This window comes from Epinephelus lanceolatus, chromosome 3, assembly GCF_041903045.1.
Source record: "Epinephelus lanceolatus isolate andai-2023 chromosome 3, ASM4190304v1, whole genome shotgun sequence".
NCBI classification, from domain to species: domain Eukaryota; kingdom Metazoa; phylum Chordata; class Actinopteri; order Perciformes; family Serranidae; genus Epinephelus; species Epinephelus lanceolatus.
The window spans coordinates 47188969-47204201 of record NC_135736.1 but is presented as its reverse complement, the minus strand read 5'-3'; the positions used below and the strand labels follow the sequence as shown (position 1 = coordinate 47204201).

Below are 15233 nucleotides of genomic sequence, written 5' to 3'. Positions count from 1 at the left end.
GTGGCGCTATAACAACAGAAAAATGCTTCAAAATGGCTAAAATGCGACCGATCGCTGTGGCTCCCCCTGTGGACCAATGTTGGTGTTTTCTAATGTTTGGTATGACTAAGTCATGGTATGGTATGCTGTACATAATCACGGAAACTGTCAGTGTGTCATTCTGTCAGTCAGTCATTCTGTCTGTCCCACGTTTTTCTACTCACTGACGTGGTCAATCTATGTGAAACTGCACATAGGCATTGAGGACTGACATAGGTAGAAGGTGACAAAGCTACCAATGGCTATGGCCTAGTACAGTATATGAACCAACCAATCAGAAATGTATCAATAAGCACTGAAATAATCATTTTAACAGAAACAGTTAGGTACAGAGGAGAAAATGAGTCTTCAGAGAAATAAACAGACTTCACCTGTTAACCTGAGGTCTGGACCAAGAAGCAGGATTTGGAGTCAGCGAGGTCACTTCAGGGTTAACTCTGGGTCTCAGTCCTATGAAGCTGGTTCTCTTTTCATTGTGATAAATCACCATGGTAACTGATGATGTCACTCATCATTAACAGCCCCGCCTCTTTCACATGAACGTGCTCGTGGCTGATAGGAAAACCCAGAGTTGACTGAACTAGTTCATAACCAGCTCTGTAGCAGCAGTTATCCAGACGCTGGATGTGACGGGTGAGTCAGAGCAGAGGAGGAGGAGATATCCTGGGGAAGATGAACTGCTTTCACAGTACTGAGGCCTCTGGTGATCATGGCTGCTGTTCTGGTGCAGCAGAGGTCTGATTTTCTTCTGCAGAGCAGCGAGCTGGAAACTGTCCATCTGGACCTCCTCCTGCCTCAGCAGCGCCTCCTGCTGGAGAAGCTCCACCTGACAGAGGAGACCACAGTCTGAGGTAAACACACTCAGAGTCAGAAATAAAATGCCATGTGTGCTGAGCAGAGGCTTCCAGCTTTAATGTGTTTGTTTCATGGACCTAAAATCATTTGTTCATATTTTAACGTCCAGTGGCGTCTAGCAGTGATGATTACAGATTACAACCAGCTGTAACTTGCTCTCCAACATGATAAAATGTCTCTATCTAGAGTCAGTGTTTGGTTTGTCCGCTCTGGGCTACTGTAGAAACATGGCAGTGCAGCATGGTGATCTCTGTAGGCCAGGACCTGCTCCCTGTGTAGATATGAACGTCTCATTGTGAGGGAACGAAAACACAGTGATTCTTATTTTCAGCTGATTAAACACTAAAGAAAACAGAGTGATTATATTCACTTTAAATCAGACACACTGGAGCTTTGTTTGTTTCCTCTGCAGCTGTTTAAAGCTATAAAAACATGGATCAAGAAAGTACGGAGCCCCTGTGGTGACACTGAATAAAAAAATAATAATGCGTGGGCAAGCGTTATTCTCTCGTGGCCACGAGATAATAACGCGTGCCCATGAGATAATAATGGGTGCCCACGAGACAGTTAATGCGTGGCCACGAGATAGTTAATCCGTGGCCACAAGATAATAACGCGTGCCCATGAGATAATAATGGGTGCCCACGAGACAGTTAATGCGTGGCCACGAGATAGTTAATCCGTGGCCACAAGATAATAACGCGTGGCCAGGAGATAATAACACGTGCCCACGAGACAGTTAATGCGTGGCCACGAGATAGTTAATGCGTGGCCACGAGATAATAACGCGTGGCCAGGAGATAATAACGCGTGCCCACGAGACAGTTAATGCGTGGCCACAAGATAATAACGCGTGCCCACGAGACAGTTAATGCGTGGCCACAAGATAATAACGCGTGTCCATGAGATAATAATGGGTGCCCACAAGACAGTTAATGCGTGGCCACGAGATAGTTAATCCGTGGCCACAAGATAATAATGCGTGGCCACGAGATAGTTAATCCGTGGCCACAAGATAATAACGCGTGGCCAGGAGATAATAACGCGTGCCCACGAGACAGTTAATGCGTGGCCACGAGATAATAACGTGTGCCCACAAGACAGTTAATGCGTGGCCACAAGATAACGCGTGCCCACAAGACAGTTAATGCGTGGCCACGAGATAATAACACGTGGCCAGGAGATAATAACGCGTGCCCACGAGACAGTTAATGCGTGGCCACAAGATAATAACACGTGCCCACGAGACAGTTAATGCGTGGCCACAAGATAATAACGCGTGCCCACGAGACAGTTAATGCGTGGCCAGGAGATAATAACGCATGCCCACGAGACAGTTAATGCGTGGCCACGACAGTTAATGCGTGGCCACAAGATAATAACGCGTGCCCACGAGACAGTTAATGCATGTCCACAAGATATTAAGGCGTGGCCAGGAGATAATAATGCGTGCCCACGAGACAGTTAATGCGTGGCCACAAGATAATAACGCGTGCCCATGAGATAATAATGGGTGCCCACGAGACAGTTAATGCGTGGCCACAAGATAATAACACGTGGCCAGGAGATAATAACGCGTGCCCACGAGACAGTTAATGCGTGGCCACAAGATAATAACGCGTGCCCCCGAGACAGTTAATGCATGGCCACAAGATAATAACGCGTGCCCCCGAGACAGTTAATGCGTGGCCAGGAGATAATAATGCGTGCCCCCGAGATAGTTAATGCATGGCCACAAGATAATAACGCGTGCCCACGAGACAGTTAATGCGTGGCCACAAGATAATGACGCGTGCCCACGAGACAGCTAATACGTGGCCACGAGACAGTTAATGCGTGGCCACAAGATAATAACGCGTGCCCCCGAGACACTTAATGCGTGGCCAGGAGATAATAACGCGTGGCCAGGAGATAATAACGTGTGCCCACGAGACAGTTAATGCGTGCCCACGAGACAGTTAATGCGTGGCCACAAGATAATTACGCGTGCCCACGAGACAGCTAATACGTGGCCAGGAGATAATAACGCGTGCCCCCGAGATAGTTAATGCATGGCCACAAGATAATAACGCGTGCCCACGAGACAGTTAATGCGTGGCCACAAGATAATGACGCGTGCCCACGAGACAGCTAATGCGTGGCCACGAGACAGTTAATGCGTGGCCAGGAGATAATAACGCGTGGCCAGGAGATAATAACGTGTGCCCACGAGACAGTTAATGCGTGGCCACGAGATAATAACGCGTGTTGCAGTTCTTCGTTAAGAGACTCACCTGATTCTCCCGAATAAAAGCCTGGTACACACTGTGGCTGAAATATGGATTCAAGTTATCGAAGTCGACTACGTTGATCAACACAGTGGCTGTGTCACTGAACCCTCCTTTATCCTGTAGCGAACACAGATGACACAGATCAGTCAGGTGTTCTCTCATCATGGCTCTAAATGATTCTGTATGAGTAGATGTTGTGTGTCTTTTCACTCACCTGGGCCGTCACAATGAAGTTGTAGTTTCGGACTACATTGTAGTTCAAACGTCTCTTCAAAATAAAAGCCCCTGAGTTGGTCATAATAAAGTCCTCTGAAGTTGGTGCCTAATGACAGAAAGTTACTGTCACATTTCCACACAGAATACTACGTATGACCCTTGATTTTATTTTTTACCCATTGTCTTGTGAGTTCATCCCTATTTAAAAATATCGGTTTTAAAAATCACATAATGTGATAATGTCGGCAGCGTGATCACATTTTCTTATCTTTCTCTGTATGTGTATAAAAATTAATGTTAAAGCTTGTTTATTTTCTATTTGTTGTTGTAAGAAACCTCCACTGCTCTGTCTGTAAGGGATAATGCCTGACGACGGGTCCATTATCACTTTTTAACAGATGACATGGAGGCGTGAACCTCCGCTAAGACTGTTAAAAAGTGATAATGGACAGCCCATATACCATGGTCACTTACCGAAGAAACGTAAAGTAAGAATATTCATACATATATTATGCTTTTTGCAGTCAAAATCTAAAGTTTTTCATAAGCCATAACCCTGTTTCCTTGGCAACACCCGAGGGTTTACCTAATACCGGAAACAATCATTGCTGCCCTGTAAGGTTCTTCTGCAATGGAGACGTTATTCTCTACTCCAGTAAATACGATGAATCTTAAATATGACCTAGCAACGGGGGACATCATGCTGCGTTCGTTTTGTACTCGGAGGTTGGAAGTCGGAAGTGGGAATGACGTCACCTCTGAGTTGACGACAGTTTTTGCATTCTAGTTGACAACGGTGGACAAGTCAGAAAAAAACATGGACGCCTGCAAGAAAGCCTTTGTTGCCCGTGCACTTTCGGAGTATAGACAGCTTCAAAACCATCATGCACTCCAACTGATGAACGCAGCAGATGAGGCTGACCTAATGTAAAACAAATAAGATAAAATTGCTATAAACAGTACTTTAGCAGAGTGTTTACGCTCTATGTATGTGACCGGCAGCCATCTTGAATTCGTAAGTCGGAGTTTCTAAGTTGGAAATCCGATCTCAGGGTGTGTTCGAGTTTGATCTTCCGACTGAGAACTGGGAATTTCCGACCTCTGAGTACAAAACGAACGCACCATTAGCTGTGTCTCAATTCAGGGGCTGCAGCCTTTGAAGGGCGCGGCTTTCGCGGGCGACGTTGGCCACGTCCTTTGAAGACCGCATCAGCTGAAACGAACTGTCTCCAAAATGGGACGATCTTGTCTGAGGAGGATTTCCTGGCTGCATCACCAGTTGCTCTGTTGGTGTTCCTGTTAACTAGCAACCAGCTGCGCTTAACGAAAGACGGAGTAAGATAGTAAGTTAGCTAACCTAAATCATGGACCGAGATATTATTATAATATGTATATATTTTGTATTCAGTACTTTAGATGATTCATGCCGCTGTTTATTTCAGGCTGTTTTCAAGTAAACGTATTAAGTTAAGCTTGTTTAAGCTGTGTGCTTTTAGCTAATAGTAATGTTAACAACTTTTAACTGTTAACAATTGTTGGTTACTTATCTTAATATATAATCGTCACCGGCGCAATGCATCTTGGGATAGGCTGGGCCACGAAGGATTCATCTGTTGCATCCTCCAAATTCTGGAGAAAGAAGGTTGCAATTTGAAATGAGACAGCCTTGGTCGCGCCAATGTGACGCAATCTGTCTCCAAATGCAGCCATTGAAGGCTGCAGCCCCTGACTTGAGACACAGGTGATCCAATCCGCCCAGCTCTTGGCATCCTTTAGCCCAGCTATTAGCCAGAAAGCTAACATTATGCACTGCATACAGTGGACAAACAGTACAGCAGCTTTTGGCAGCTGGTCGCAGGCTGCACCTCACCACTGCTTGGTGTGTTTTGGGTGTAAAACATAACTTCAGGTACTGTCAGTAACTACTCTTTGCATAGGTTTAAGTGAGAACATTCATTGTAGCTCATCCAAATATGGTTATATTATTATTATTATTACAATGGAGTATGTCACTTGGTTGTTGGCTGGGGTGCTGTCTCCGTCCACAGCTGTCACTCGAAGAACCTCGCTGTTTACTTCTCGTGCCTGAAAGAAGAAAAGGCTGAGTGACCCACAGATACAGAGAAATACACGTGTGTGTCCTGTTGCTCCTGCAGGTCAAACGTTGATAACACAACATCTGTTACTACATTTATCCTTTTAACTCATTCTACTGCAGCTCACTTTAGATCATTTTGGCAGCATTCTGGATAAGCAAGTCCACAACTTGTCCACAGGTAAAACAAGAATTTCAAAGGTTAATCCAGCTGGCAGTCGGAGCGCATCTCCTAAACATCAGCTGAACTTAAATGAAAATGTTTTATGCAGGTCTACAGCTCCATTCTGACAGATTTCAGTGACTTACCTCAGAGACAGAGGTGTTGTAAACCTCCTGTTCAAACACCGGGCTGTGGTCATTGAGATCGTTGATCAGCAGTGTCCGAGTGTTGTTGTACTGCAAAGATAAAAACATAACTTTTAATATTCTGTTTTGTGAAGTTAGTGTATGCTGCCACTTTAAAAATGTTACCCACCTTAATTGCGCCGTCACACATGACAGAGTAATACAAGATTCTGTCACTCTGTAAGACATGAAAAAAGTGTTGAGATGACTTAAAGGACGCTGTGAAAAACTGAAAATGAGCATGTGTTCAACTATCTATCAAGCTGGAATTGAAAACTACTGTCCCTCAGCTCCAGTTCATTAAAAATGCTGCAAAACACAGAGGGAAATTTGCACTATAAAAACTACTACATGCAAATATTTTGTCTCTATCCACACTTAAAATACTTTTATTTATTTTTTACTTGTTGACATTGGCTTTATTTCTATGAGTTGACCTTAGCTGTTTTGAAAGGCGCCTTTTAAATAAGATACGGACATGCACTTGTATAGTGCCTTTGTAGTCATCCCTGGAGGTCAGCACTCATTGGCATGTATTAGCTCTAGAATTGTTATCCAAGTAACGCTGGGGCGATCAAAGAAACCATAACTGATTTAATGAGCCATTCACAGTTTCACTGTACCAGCCGTGTGTACTTAGACTTGCATATGCTACTGGCAGGATCAACCACGTAGCTCTCTCGCAGGACAGCCTGCGTGGGCGCCTGTCAGCCGCTTGTCCTGGGGTAGTGTTGCACTGGGGACCCACCTCGCTGGGGAAGGCGGGCCAAGGCGACTGTGTATCAGGTGGCCTGTGGTCCTCAACGCGGCAGGGTTTGAGAAACATCATGTTTCTTGGAGCCCTGCTGCCCGTGCAGAGGAGGTTCAGACCCCCTGGCAAATGTGGGAGAGTTGCGACCCGGTGGCTAGCTCCATTGTGGGACACCTTGGGCAGATGGGGCTCCCCGGTGCAAGGCCAACCAGTGGGGGCCCTACTGATGGTGGCACAAGTGCCAATCGGTCAATTTTATCATTTTACTATATAATGAGGAAAACTCTGTGTGTGTGTGTTCCATGTTTTTCTCCTCACTGACTTGGTCAATCCATGTGAAATTTGGCACAGTGGTAGAGGGTCATGGGAGGATGCCAATGAAGCAATATTACATCAATTGGCCAAAGGGGGGCGCTATAGCAACCCATTGAAATTGCACACTTTGAATGGGCACATCTCATGCCCTGTATGTGGTAGAGACATGAAACTTTGCACAGAGATGCCTCTCCTCATGAGGAACACATTTGCCTCAAGAACCCATAACTTCCGCTTATATAGATTTTCCGCCATTTTGAATTCTTTGAAAAACACTTCAAATGGATCTCTTCCTAGGAAGTTTGAGCGATCTGCATGAAACTGGGTGAACATAATCTAGGGACCAATATCTAAAGTTCCCTCTTGGCAAAAGTTGGAAAACTTACTAAAACTGAGCTTCTATAAGGCAATGAATATTGCGGAGGGCGTGGCTCATCACATAAAGGTGTAGAACATCTCAAGGGTTTCACCCATCACCACGCAACTTTGTAGGCATATGACCACACATAATCTGAGGGGACCCCTCCATTATTGACCCCATCAAACAAAATGGGGGCGCTAGAGAGCTCATTTCTTATTTAGGCCTAACCGCCATATGGATTTTTACTAAACTTGGTAGATATGTAGAACAGGACGCCTCAAGGTGACTGGAGAAATTTAACTCTAATTGGCAACTGGGTGGCGCTATAACAACAGAAAAATGCTTCAAAATGGCTAAAATGCGACCGATCGCTGTGGCTCCCCCTGTGGACCAATGTTGTTGTTTTCTAATTTTTGGTATGACTAAGTCATGGTATGGTATGCTGTACATAATCACAGAAACTGTCAGTGTGTCATTCTGTCTGTCCCACGTTTTTCTACTCACTGACGTGGTCAATCTATGTGAAACTGCACATAGGCATTGAGGATTGGCATAGGTAGAAGGTGACAAAGCTACCAATGGCTATGGACTAGAAAGTGTTAGAAGCTAAAAAATGGCCGAAAAACAACAAAGAAGGTTTCTAATGTCAATAATACCCAATTTATTGTGTTATAGTCCTTAATAACAAACATTTCTGTTTCTAAAGGCTGTAGCCTGTTATATAGAGATGTATTAATACATTTTTGTTCAGTTACAAAAAGCCTCTACATGGGATTTATATCTCGGCACTATTCACCAACTTATATGACAGATATATAAATATGACAGCAGCAATAGTTGAACTCAACCACGGCAACGAGTTAAACGGTGGACATTTGGATTCAGCCTTAGAACTTGAGTGCAGAGACTTGAGTCTTACTTGTGAGCTGCAAAACAAGGACTTGGTCCCACCTCGGCAAAAAGGTTCAACAAAGTGACGCGATAAAACACACTGCCATCAAACCACCATGCTGCTGCAGTGATAACGGGACAAGTAGCTTTTTGTTTCCTCCAGTGTGATATTAAAAAAGATTGTGTACTCACCTCAACCAGGCTTTGTGATGAATTTAACTTTCCGTACGTCTGCAGCCTGAAAACAACTTCAAACTTGTATTTTTCTAAACACACAAACGCTGAGGAAAAGAAAAAAACCCTCAGAGCTCCACATGGATTTCAGTTCATAATTCTTCATATTAAAACTGTTTTTATTAATTTATTCTCTATTAAAATAAAATCAGAAGAAAATCAGAACACAGCAGAAGAAGCGAAAATAAACAATAGATTATGGAATGTATTTCAGTAAAGAAAATAAAAGCTCCAGCTGGTCCAACATGGGGGCTTTATTACAACCACAGTCAAATAAAGCACCGCTTTTATATATTCATATATATATAAAGATATTTATATATATATTTATATAGTTTTCATATACACCTTCAGGCAATGACTAGAGAGGATTCTTTACAGAATCAAGTTTCTTGTGGTTCTCTTAATTTACAGGTAAACTTAGTTTCTGGATAATTAAACCACAGAAAAAGTCAAGGCAACTTTCTTTTGCCTCGTTCATAAAGTACAAAACTGGCACAGAGGACGACCATTTTTATACACAGTAAAAATGCAATAAAATTAAATTACGTACAGAGGAGACAAAAGTTCTGTAAACCTTTCCCCGTTACAGCAAACCTCAAACAAATAAAATCACTTTCTAAAACAAATTCAAATCAGTATAAAACACACAAAAAAAACAGAACAAAAACTCTTTTTTTGCCCTTTGAAAAAAATGTGCTATAGCTTGTACGACTTTTTCTGTTTTTCTTCTTTATTTGTCAAACGGGGGGGTCGGCTGTGCGTGGAGTCGGAGTTTTATAGAGCGAAACGACACGGCGAGAGCCACTGAAGCTGGAAAAACCGACCGACTGAACATCAGCAGAAGGCAACGGACAGCAGCACACAAACAGCAGAAGAAGAAGAAGAAACTGAAACAGGAAACAGTTTTTTCCTCTGAGCAGGATTCAGATTTCCAAAGAGAAAAATTAAAAACAAAAAGGAAAAGAAAAGTTAAAGATCTCATGGCGGCTGTAAGTTGATGATGTCATGAAGAAGGCGGACCTTTAACAGACAGTTTGGTAACTATGGCGATGGTGGCTTCCACCGTCCTGTACAGCATGTCCAGCATGTCAGGTTGGGGGCCGGCATTTGGAAACACCTGTGAGGAGGAGGTGTGGCCACTGCAGCCTTCTGGCCCCTCCCCCAACAGCCCAAGGGCCGATGGGAAGGCGGCATCCTCTGAGAGGGGCGGGGCTGAGCTGTTGCTGGTCTTAGAGCCCGCCTCCTTTTCTTCCTTCACCTCCTCTGACATCGCCTCACCCCTCCTCCCTTCCCGCTGCTCTGCCTCCTCCTCCTCACCTGCCGCCACGTGTCGCTCAGGCTCCTCCCCCTGCACAAATCCCTCCCCTGCCTCCTGCAGCAAGGAGGAAGATGAGGAGAACGAGGAGGAGGAGGATGAAGATGCCTCCATCTTCTCCTCTTTTGGAGAGGAGTCCAGGTTTCCAGAGGAGGTGGGGGCAGGGTCAGGAGAGGGCGGGTCCTGCTCAGTGCCCGGGTCGATCAGCGAGGAGGAGTCTCGTGTCTCCGTGTCCGAGGTGCTGGTGGGCGTCAGCGCCTCCTGGTGGTCGGGCTTCGGCTCGCCGCAGGGCGGTAGGGCCGAGGAGGAAGAGGAGGAGGAGGAAGAGGTGGAGGCCACGCAGAGCGGCGCCGCTGCATCGACGGCTCTGTCGTCATCACTGCTCACCCTCCGCCGCTTCACCGGAGTCGCACCTTCATCCTCAGCTGACACACACACACACACACAAGCATTTGTTTAATAAGTGCAGGTTTTTAGATTTTTGTCTTCGTCCTTTAAATATAAGGAAGGCTAATAGAATTGAATTTGTGTTAATTTGGTCGCAGCACTGAAAAACTTACTGTACTTACTGTAATTATAGGTTGTGCATAAAGACTAAAATCAAGTGATTTCTTACTGAACATTTTTGGAGGATGTCTGTGTGTCTGACAGGACTGAAAAAAGAAACACTGAGGCATCGATTCAAAGTTAAAATTAAACTGATTTATAGAGCTGCCTCCTAGTCAACTAAACGTTAGTCAAGGACAAAGGTCATTAGTGGGCAAGATTTCATTGGTCACAAAAAAAAAACAACAACAACAAACATGAAACTATTAGGAGCTGCGCCATGTCAAAATAAATCCAAACCTATATGACTGGACCATGTGTGACTTTAATGTGAAAGGACAGACACAGGAAGTGTCCACACTCAGCAGTCAGACAGGACTCAGGTTAATTTCCAGGGCTGGTACCTGCGGTTATTCCACAGGCTAGTTAATAACATGTCGGGCAGGAAATCCAAAGTGTGGGATCATTTTGAGAAGGTGAAGGACGAACCCAAGGTGATATGTAAACTCATCTTCATTGGTCGACTACAAACATGACGTATCATCTGAAACATGGAAGTAGCTACATGCCCATTAGCCCACAGCGTCATTAACAGGCGGCTCGCTCAGTGTGTGACGTGCACTTGTAGATAAAATATAGGCCCTTATTAATGAAGGGTCATTAGTACGGTTTGTATTTCTCTGTAATGTAGCACAGTGTTAACAATGTTACTGATACTATTCTTTCTCACACCTTCAACTCAAACCACCAAAATATATCATTTAATCATTACATTCATATCAGAAACATGCAGGAGACTAGTCCACTGATGGACCCTGATGAGGACTGTTGGGCGACGAGGAACAGTCTAAGTCGGGGGGAGCCCTACAGATTTTAAGTTCCAGTGACTTGATCTTGTTAAAGCCACCATGAAGCACAGTGAACACCTGGTGTGAAGATTTTTGGAGACATCATCACCCTGTCATCCCCTCAGGTGTTACTACATACATCAGTTCTGTGACGAGCTCGAGCCTCACAGCTCCTGAGCTAGAATATCTAGTGATTTTTTTGACAGAGCAATGATTGCTTGGAACATACTGAATGTGAGGACCGGTGGTGGAGAAGGTACCTTTCAAGCCCACAGTATCAAAGACAATCTTCAGTGGACACATTCAAAGACACGTCAAACTGGTGGTACAGTTTCAAAGCATGTTTTAGGTAACGCTGAGTAGCTTAGAGCTTCTCAGTCTGCTTAATTTCTTCCAGGTGTCAGAGGAAGACAAGAGCAAAGGAATCAAATCGTCCTTCTTCCTGCCTTACAAATGTCTCTGTGTTTATACTGTGTGTGTGTGTTGTACCTTTGGCCTTGTGGTCCTTGGCCTCTTGCTCCAGAGCGCTGCGCTGCTGGACACAAACACGACAGCGATTTAGCAGCTCCTGCAGGGCGGGGCAGAGGGCGGGGTCGATGGTCTGAGGCGGCTGGACAGACAGCAGCAACACCAATGCCCTCAGGTCCTGACACAGACAGAGAGAAGAGACAGTGAGTGTTCAGTCTGACACAGACAAATAGAAGCGTTGTGGGATCTGGATCTGTGTGTTTGTGTTCGTACGGCGTTCAGCAGGGCGCTGGTCTTGCTCAGCTCCAGGCGGTGAGCTGCCAGCTCAGGCTGCAGGCTGCTCTGTTCGCTCAGCAGGTTCGTCACCAGGACACCAATCAGGTTGGAGCAGCTGGGACCAGACAGCACCTGGACCTACACATGCATACACAAATGGTTGCTATGGTGCCACCTGTGACAACTGTACACACAGACTCAAGATGTGACGAGAACCAACACTTAGATACAGAGACTGGACCACTGTTGGAACAACTTTAACATTAAATATCATAAAAAATAGGTTCAATATGGACAACAGTCTTTCCCGAAAAGACAGTTTTCACCACACAGAATGATGAAGGCTGGGAAGAGGAAAACAGGGAACTTCACCTCAAAAATAAACATGAGAAAAAGCATCTAAAGGAAGAAAGAAAAAGAGTTTCAGAACAGTTTAGGGGTTTTTTTGTACCTTGTGCAGGAAGCAGGTGAGGAAGGAGTAGGCCACGTTGTTGTTGAGAAACAGCCTCTCGTCCATCAGGATACATTTGATGTACTCGCTGAAGGCTGGATCCTCACAGAGCAGCTTCACACACGTTTTAGCCAGAGCAGACTGAAAGAGCAGCAAAAGCATCTGTTTAGCTGCTCTCATCCAGGCGCCTCTAATGAAGAGCTGAACACTTGATACAGCTTTAATCGTCCGTCTGGTGATTAAACATCCAACGTACCTGTGACTGACAGAGCTCCGTCCACAGTTTGGGGAAGAGAGCCAGGTGAAGAGGAAGTCCTTCATATGCGATCAACACACCTGAGAGAGCAACAAAAGCAATATATAAATATACGTAACATGCTGTGTGTAAATGCAGCTTTAATGAACGGTGTGTTTTCAGTTTACACACAGATTTATACGTACTCAGTTTGACAAGTGTGTCGGTGAATTTCTCGCAGTTGATGGCAACGCGGCACAGCAGGTGGATGAACTGGTGGAAGGACAGGAAGTAATCCAGCAGCATGCGGTCATACACCTCGTCTTTACCCTGGGACACACACACACACACACACACATATATATTATTTTCAATTAGTTGGCAACCACATCAACTGTTTTGTTTTATCCAATCAACAGATACTCAGTTGATGATGATACAAAACAGAAAAACAGCAGAAAATCCTGAATGGAGCAGAAAAATTACTTAATAAATGTAAAAATAAATACAGCAATTTCAAAAATAATTAAAAAAAAATCCAGAAATAAATAAATGAATGAATACCAGGATAAGTAGCTGTATGAATTAATACAGGGTTAAATAAATAAATACAGAAATAAATTGTTGAATGCATACATAAATACTGATAATAAAACAGCACCTAAGGTCATTTTTGTACAACTACATTTAATTATTTATGTGTCTGCACATTAATGAGGTAGGAGGTATGAACCTCTACATTTGTTTATTCATTTCTGTTTTTGTTGAAGAATCATTATTATTCTGTTATGTAATAATTTAAGAATTTACAATTTATTAATTTTATTTATTTATGTTTTTATTTAAGCATTAATGAAATTATTATTATTTGTATGTTTTTAATAATTTTTATTCTTCTAATTATTATCATTAAAGAATTTACTAATTTTTATTTCTTATCTATTTATGCTTTTATTTAAGCATTTATTTATTTAAGATTTGTTTCTAGTTTTACAGCAGAAGTTATTTATTCTTTTACGTATTTATACATTTATGTATTTATTGTTACTTTATTTATTAATTGATAATACTGTCATTTTTTTTGTTCTCCATATTCCTCACATTGGAAAACCAGCTTCAAGTCATGTGACTGAGTGCCTGGCATGTGGCAAGTATGATAGCTGTGTGTGTGTCTCAGTCAGGTGAGCGCACCTTGCTGCTCTCCACCATGGATGGCAGCAGACACATGTTGAGCTCCGGTCTCGGAGGTCGGATGTTGTTCTTGGCTCCCATCAGCTTGATGTTCTCTCTGCAGGGCAGGTAAGGACCAAAGGACACTGTGGACAGAAACACACTCACTGAAACCGACCTCAATATAAAAGTTTCATTAGTTCAATACATTGTAATACATCATTTAAAAGGTGAGGAGGAGGAGGAGACTCACTAGGGATGTTGCTGTGGTGGTAGGTGCAGTGGTTGTGCTGCAGGAAGGGAACCAGAGTGTGCAGAAAGTCGTGAGGACTCAGCAGAACGAGTTCCTTCAGCACATCTGCAGGAACCAGAACACAGAGCACAAAACATTAGAGTCAGAGGAGGAGGACGTTTTCAGGTCTTTTACTTAAGAGTTCAAGTAATCAGTATGATCAGTAAAATGCAGTTAAAGCATTAAAAGTGTAGAGATGTCTCCCGTGACTGACTAAATATTATGTACAGTATGTTCTCATCAGATGATTCTGACTCAGGCAATATGTGAAAGCAGGATTTAACTGTTGTAGTTGGTTTGAACTATTAACTAAAGGTTATTTTCATTATTAATTAATCTTCCAATTATTTTCTTCGTTAATCAATTGATTGTTTGGTTTGTAAAAATACAGTAAAAACAATGAGAGATGTTCGTCAAAGTGACACCTTCACAGTGTTTGTTTAACCTCAACATTTTTACTAACACATTACAATTACTGACATTATTCAAGGCACACGTTTGAGCAGCTGGAACCATTTTTACCAGAAAAATGACTTCAGCAATTATCAATTTTCTGTCAGTCATCTAACTGATTAATGGACTAATTGTTTGAGCTGTACGAGTATGAACTGTTGGGTCCTCTGAGATGTAGTACAAGTATATGTTACCCAGGCAGGCGTTGCGGAGCTCAGGTGGGCTGTAGGAGTTGAGGAGTGTGAGCAGCTTGTGGGCAAAGTCGATCCTCTCCTGCCACTGGATCAGAGCCTGCTTCACATCTGGACGACAAGACACAGAAACATCTGCTCAGAACAAACACACCTCTGATACTACTGCGGAGTCTTTTATTTCTGAAGTGCAGTTCAGACCAAAGATTCGCAATGAGATGAAACCGTTTTAGAACGTTGCAGAGAAAAGTTGGAGCAGTGTGAACTGGCCGGTCTGAGCTTGGCTAAAGCCGGCTGATGGCGTCACCTGACACTCAGCTGGTCAAATTGCCGGCGGCTGGTTTTAAAGCACATCAGATTGTAGCGAAGTCCACTGATCAAGTCAAAATGACTACAGACAGCGTGTTAGCTTGCTGCAGCAGGTGCTCCGTCCCCACCAAGCCCTCTGTTTCCATCCTTATGGTGTGCTGATTATTATTATTATTTATATTATTGTGGCGTATTAATTATGAATACAGTCCATCTGATGCTGGTTTTGTTTCATCACTGTGGCCAGTATCTCACTATCACTATCCTCATTCAGATTTTAAGAAGCTACAAATTATATTCA

The 15233-nt window shown here is 43.5% G+C and overlaps 1 protein-coding gene across 2 annotated transcripts in view; it reads right to left on the bottom strand.

Annotated features, from left to right (window-relative positions):
• Positions 1-8613: 8613 nt before the first annotated feature.
• Positions 8614-15233, bottom strand: part of usp34 (ubiquitin specific peptidase 34) — a 75801-nt gene continuing 69181 nt past the window's right edge. For both annotated transcript variants that reach the window (XM_033623736.2, XM_078166490.1), the window contains exons 70-78: positions 14627-14734; positions 13941-14045; positions 13709-13833; positions 12724-12847; positions 12539-12618; positions 12283-12423; positions 11829-11969; positions 11577-11733; positions 8614-10118 (exon numbers count right to left, since the gene is read on the bottom strand). In XM_033623736.2, coding sequence (XP_033479627.2) covers positions 9382-10118; positions 11577-11733; positions 11829-11969; positions 12283-12423; positions 12539-12618; positions 12724-12847; positions 13709-13833; positions 13941-14045; positions 14627-14734 — 1718 coding nt within the window. In that variant the 3' untranslated portion in view covers positions 8614-9381. The remainder of the gene's footprint in view (positions 10119-11576; positions 11734-11828; positions 11970-12282; positions 12424-12538; positions 12619-12723; positions 12848-13708; positions 13834-13940; positions 14046-14626; positions 14735-15233) is intronic.